Source organism: Zingiber officinale, chromosome 9A, assembly GCF_018446385.1.
Source record: "Zingiber officinale cultivar Zhangliang chromosome 9A, Zo_v1.1, whole genome shotgun sequence".
NCBI classification, from domain to species: domain Eukaryota; kingdom Viridiplantae; phylum Streptophyta; class Magnoliopsida; order Zingiberales; family Zingiberaceae; genus Zingiber; species Zingiber officinale.
In genome coordinates this window covers 110,234,938-110,241,479 of record NC_056002.1, presented here as the reverse complement: position 1 = coordinate 110,241,479, position 6,542 = coordinate 110,234,938, and the positions used below count along the sequence as shown (strand labels likewise).

Here is a 6,542-nt window from a genome sequence, read left to right as displayed (position 1 = left end):
GTGGGTCAGGAGGCCAGACACTACATGACAAATAGGCCTACAAGGAATCGTAACCACCTGTCAGAGAACAATCATCACATGTTAGGGAATATTCTAACGGTGGGAAGCTCATACTCCTCTTGGTTCCTCCGCCAGCCTATAAGAGAAAGTCACGTGTCGACCACCGCCAGACAAAGCCTGACATTCGACATTCCCTGACATTCGCCAGGTTCCAGAAGCCTCAGTTGCATTATAAAAAGGGATGCTTTGTCTCTTACGTAGGTAGGCTCACTCGTCATTTTTCACTAAGGATTTACTTTTCGTCCTTTCTTTGCATTTTTCTGGAGAAAAAAATACCTGACTTGAGTGTCGGAGGACCTGACCCGGGGACTTTTTCCCTGGTTTCTGGTCTCTAACAACTGATGGACTCGTCTGAGTGTGTGCAGAGCGACAGTGTCCTAGTCCTAATCACCACCTGTGGGAACCTTTCCAAGGGGGCATCCAGCACATCTAGTGCTTCGAGGACTCTCCGTCAACTTTCCGCACAACAAGACCCGCTTTCATCCGACTCAGCTTCCGGACGGGATCAGTTATGTTCATAGAAAAATAGATATAGAATATATTCTAGAAGTTCTTCTAACCTAAGTTAAATTGGCCTGAATATTAAGATTGTGCAATAAAAATGGCAAGCAGGTCATTACGAGTAGAAATTCCTTATTATAATCACTTATCACATCTGTGTTCGACGGAAGAAGTTCAATTCATTTGATCTAATCAAACAATTTAAACACCACAAACAATGGCAAGAATGAAACTACACATACCTGATCAGAGTCATCTTCAAGCTTTATGAACTGTAAAACAAAAGAACAAAGAGAGATTATCACATACGAAAAGTATATGCAATAGAGGCCCTAAAAACAGATTAAGCCAACGAACCTCGTAAAAGAATCAACCTCAAGACAGAAGCTAACCTGGTATACATCTTCATACTTCAATGAAACATGTTTTGGTTCATCTTTCTTCCATAACTCTTCGAGTTTGTTAATTTGCTGATCACTTATTTGCCATGCTCTAAGTTGTTCCTGTTCTGAAGGTACCTGTAAGAGAAACCAGAGTCAGTGATATGGACATGCAGAACAGCTACAAAATGTTAGTGAAAGAACCAAACCTTAACAAGCCATGGTAGGAAACATCCATCCTCAATGAGTGGACGCCATTGACTAAGATCCCAATTCATGCCCTTGTTACATTGACATTTGAACAACGTTCTCTGCAGAGAAAGGCGCCACTTCCTGTTGTAATCATAGTAAAAAAATTATTATGGTAAAATTCAAAGAACAAAGTATTTCTCTTCGTTTTAGGAGGATGTTCTCATTTTCTTGTCAATCTTCCTTTCTCGATAGTCCACGAGATAATAATTATCTTATCCGGAATCAAATTGCCTAATTATTGATTGTAGGAGTAAGCACTATGTTTTTTTTTTTTCATTTTTGTTTAATAATCATAGCCTCGGCTCTGTTGTTTTTTTTTTTTGGTTCAATAATCAATTAGTGATTTTGTGGGTAATCAAGTCATATTACCTAATTATTGATTGCGGGAGTAAACACTGTTTTTTCATTTTTGTTTAACAATCATAGCCTCAGCTTTTTGTTGGAGAGGCAAATAGAAAACAAGCTCATAACAAGTTACCGTTGCAAAGCATCTGAGAAAAAGAACCAAAAAAGATTTTGACATACAAGGTTACTCGGAGTATTTTAAAGAATGTATTAATTTACAACAAATTGAGACCTAATTGTTATAGTTTGTCATACAACATTCATTACTCTAAAACAAATAGAAAAACAAAACATATAATCACGATGGCACAAGTTTACTAGTCATGCAGAGTTAAAATTTTAAAAGTTAATTGACTACAAAGAACCTGAATTTAACTATCAATGAGTTGAAATTCAATAACCACAAACAATTTCTTAAAAACATAACAAGATATAGTCTTTCTCAAACTCCCCATCATGCAAGAAGACTCCAGCAAAAGTAAAATGTGATATAATTTCATTTACATATAGATGAAAGTGGGATAAATGTTTGATTGGTGTTGCCTCCATCATGCAGAATCATAACTGTCCTCGTAACCTGTCTCAATCTCCATAGTGACAATCTTCCTCATTATCTCCCTTGACTCATCATAACTACCGTCATAATTGTCAGATGCTCCTGGCTCATCGCCATCCATGTTATCTCCATAGTCATCGGATTCATCACTGTCTTCTAGTTCCTTGTAATCTCCAGAGTCATCGGATTCATCACTGTTTTCTAGTTCCTTGTTATCTCCATAGTCATCGCATTCATCACTGTCTTCTAGTCCAAACTGTTGAAAGACATGATCAATATAGTTGAATGCAATCTAAAAGAGAATAAAAAAAATATAGTTTATTGATATTCAAAGGATAGAATTTTATATAATTTTGTCAAATTAGAATTATCTATACAAGTCAAACTCATCATGAGAATTCTAAAAAACTCAAGTAGATAAACTAGGACAACTAACTTGCATACAGCACGATTTAATTTAGCCAAAAATATGAACTATGATCATATTCTCTTGAATTTTTTTAGGGCACGCTCACATAAAGTTTACATATTCACCATGTGGAAAATTACCACGATTGAACAAAAGCTAGAGAAACCTATAAGAAAAGCTGGGCAATATTTCCATTTTAGGTAGTTTTATAATATAATATTACAATATTGCAAAAAAATCAAAGTTTTCATAACATGACTTGAATAAGATTACCACTGCAATCCTATATTTGAATAAGAAACATCACAAAAGCAAATTGAAATTGATATTTTTTTGGGTTCAATCGCTCTAAATAATTGTAGCATATGGATGAAAGTATAACTTGCATTAAACATAAAGGAAGTAGAACGTACAATGAACCGAGTTTTGAACGCTTTGTTGGTGACTTTGATTTTTGAATTGAAAATCTGAAACAAAACATTATACTGATTATCAAAATATATGAATTATTAACATCCATGACTAATTTTTTACATGAATAACTATGGGATATGTATAAATTACATAAAAAGTGGAACATGAATATACACCAAATATACACACATCTTATATAATATGCAATTAACAAATACTAATTTTGCATCAATAAAAAAGGTTTATCATTTTAATTGATTAATCTACATAAAACAACAAGAAGATGTAATACCCCCCAACACTGTAGGAGGTAAGCTTAAATCTAAACAGAAAACATAAAATCTCAAACAATTTTGAATGAGTGATTAATAGAGATAGAAATGGTTTCATTTGAGCTAGTAAATTTGGGCACTGACAATAAGAAGTTGAATTCATGTTATACCATCTACTTCTTAATCCACGTATACAATTTACAAGCATACCACATGTCCAACAGATTGCCATCCGGGAACAAGTCTGAGTTCATTATCTTCTTGTCATAATGTTATCAAAGATTCAGTTTAAGGATTGATTACAGAGAAAAATAAAGTAAATGACAATCCAAACAAATGATATCAATTAAAATATAAAATAAAACTGAGACAACCTTAGGAAAGACAAAGTAGGCAACGCATTTTTTATTAAGGCCGACATCTCAGCATTCAAACTGTAAGTGAACATACTTGTTAAAGATTGGAGAAACAATTAAAACTAGGAACTAGCAGAACTTGAGGATGATCATGAGAAACAAATAAAAGTAAAATCGTGATCTGCGTATATTAATTACATATACCTTATTATTGGGCATGGCTATGTGCATAGAAAAACAGATATATAATATATTCTAGACTAACTTAAGTTAAATTGGTCTAAATATTAAGATTGTGTAATAAAAATGGCAAGCAGTTCCAAACGAATAGAAATTCCTTATTATAATCACTTATGACATGTGTGTTCAGTGGAAGAAGTTCAATTCATTTTTTTTTAAACAATTTAACCAGCACAAATAATGGCAAAAAATGAAACTATGCATACCTTATTAAAGTCCTCCTCGAACTTTATGAACTGTAAAACAAAAAAAAATCACATAAGAAAAGTATATGCAATAAACCCCTACTGATTAGAGGCCCTAAATCAGATTAAGCCAAAGAAACCACATAAAAAAATCAACCTCAGGACAGGAACTAACCTGGGATATATCTCCATACTTCAATAAAACAGGTTGTGGTTCATCATTCTTCCATAACTCTTCAAGTTTGTTAATTTGATGATCACTTATTTGCCATGCTCTAAGTTGTTCCTGTTCTGAAGGTACCTATAAAAGAAACCAGAGTAAGTGATATGGACATGCAGAACAGCTACAAAATGTTCGTGAAGGTACCAAACCTTAACAAGCCATGGTAGGAAACAACCATCCTCAATGAGTGGACGCCATTGACTAAGATCCCAATTCATGCCCCTTGTTGAATTGTCATTCGAACAAAGTTCTCTGCAGAGAAAGGAGCCACTTCCTGTTCTACAATAAGTAAATCCAAGAAGAAAAACATTCCTGCAACCACAATTATGGCATTCAATAGTCTCTCCCAGACGCAGTGGACTGTCCTTGTGGAGACAGACTTCCATGTGATTTGCTCGCACCTAAAATCAATTAATATACCAAAAATAATTATCAACCCATGAAACAGAAATGCAATATTCTGTAATAGCATCCCACTCCACAATGGCAGCTCTAAAAAAATAAACAGATAAATAAATGCAGTTTCTCAACCATCAACCGTATCAACAAAATACTCTAACATATGCTTAAATGTTGCATTAAAAATGCAAATACCACCATTAAATGTAGCCCAACTATTTGTAGCATAATGCAGTATATGATACCAAGATGACTGGTGAATTATACTTCACTTATCAAGCTAGTGTTTTAATCAAACTACAGAATATGACGGATGAAAATTAAAATAGTTGAACAGAAGGATTAACAATGGTAAAAAACTGCTCTTTCTCCTAAATTTCACTTACATGAGGGGTCAATAAACTTAAATTTTTCTGACGGAACTGCATAATATATATTTCCAACAAAACAAAGTATATTATTAAAATAGGGGGTGAACACCTCCAATTAGACTATTATAATGTAGGCGGAGTTAAGTATTCATGATGGGACTTGTGTTTTCCAATATATATATATATATATATAAGTAAATAGTTAAATTGAGTATCATTTGAAGGAGTTAAGAATAAAAATACAAAAAGAGGACAAAATATATAGAAAATTACAGTTTATGATGTTTTTCAATTATCCGATGTGCTTGGCATGCTGAAATATGAAAAGAAATATAATCAATAATATCCGAGCACCTACCAGATGATTCACGATATGAGAACCACATGCGTTCCCCCACAACTGACAGAACCACTTCCTGCACGTCGGAACGTTGCACCTAACGACACACCCCGGATCCTGCACCCCACAATACCGGCACGCGTGCTCCGTAAAATTACCCTCGCCAAACTCGTAACCTTCATCCCCAGTCTCCTCGAAGTTGAGCTCGCTCATCCCAGCCGCCAGGGTATCAACCGCCGCGGCAGCCGCCTGGCCGCCAGAGGCTCCCCTGGCCTCGGAGGACGAGGAAGGACCGCCGAGGGGAGTCGATGCGGAAGGCGACAGGGTGGGCTCAGGAGCATGCAGTTCGGATGCGGCGGAGTCCGGCTCGGGCTCGGACGGTGGCGGGAGATGGGGCCCAGCGGGGGATCGGGAGGGTTGCGAGAACTCCTCGAACTCCATGTAGTCGTCGAAGTCGTCCTGGGTGTTGAACTCGAGGAAAGTGTACGCGTGACCGCCGGTGTCCGCCTGCGAAGCCGTCTCGTAGAGGTTGTTGTCCGACTGCGCCGCCATGGCTAGCCCCGCGAACAATTTATGTCGTTGGGGGATCACATACTTGTTTTATAGAAGGCTTGCAATTTAGGTCTTAAAATTTTATCTTAATTATATATTATTTTAAATTATTATTAAATTTAGAAAGTGCACGTTTATTCAATTGTCAACATGGTTTAGGGTTTGTCATGGAGTAAAGCACAACAATAAACATTAATAACCACTTCAATTATAATAATAGTAATAATAATAATAATAATAATAATAATAATTATTATTATTATTATTATTATTATTATTATTATCATCGTTGTTATGTTAATAAATTTTATTATTTAATATATATATATATATATATATATATATATATATATATATATATATATATATATATATATATATATATATATATATATATATATATATATATATTTAAGTGCCCTCAAAATTTTTGCAATTGTCAAAATGCCCCTATGTAATAAAAAATATCATGACAAATTTAGGATGGTTATATTATTTTGTAATTATAAATTTTAAAAAGGTAAAAAATATATATATATTTAGTGATGATCTAGGTGTTCGAACAAATGCCTGATTAATCTTAGAAGTGGACGGCTTCTTTTGATTTGCATACACATAATCGAACAACTCGTGGTTAGTATTTCATTCGATCAAGGAGGAGGCATCACTAGATAATAACCTCTGACC

At 34.8% G+C, this 6,542-nt stretch overlaps 1 protein-coding gene across 1 annotated transcript; it reads right to left on the bottom strand.

The window, feature by feature from the left end:
• Positions 1–1,898: 1,898 nt before the first annotated feature.
• Positions 1,899–5,879, bottom strand: LOC122021177 (regulator of nonsense transcripts 1 homolog). The gene is made up of 6 exons (XM_042579255.1): positions 5,322–5,879; positions 4,343–4,594; positions 4,146–4,271; positions 3,992–4,021; positions 2,917–2,970; positions 1,899–2,350 (listed from the first exon to the last, which is right to left on the bottom strand). The coding sequence occupies exons 1-6, from the start codon at positions 5,853–5,855 to the stop codon at positions 2,087–2,089; spliced, it is 1,260 nt and encodes a 419-aa protein (XP_042435189.1). The 5' UTR covers positions 5,856–5,879; the 3' UTR covers positions 1,899–2,086.
• Positions 5,880–6,542: the final 663 nt, after the last annotated feature.

Coding starts and splice junctions, on each gene's coding strand:
- LOC122021177 (XM_042579255.1), bottom strand. CDS start 5,855: ATGGCGGCGCAGTCGGACAACAACCTCTACGAGACGGCTTCGCAGGCG. Junction 4,022..4,145: donor AGTATGGAGATATATCCCAG/GTTAGTTCCTGT, acceptor TTTGTTTTACAG/TTCATAAAGTTCGAGGAGGA. Junction 2,971..3,991: donor TCGAGGAGGACTTTAATAAG/GTATGCATAGTT, acceptor GTTTTGTTTCAG/ATTTTCAATTCAAAAATCAA.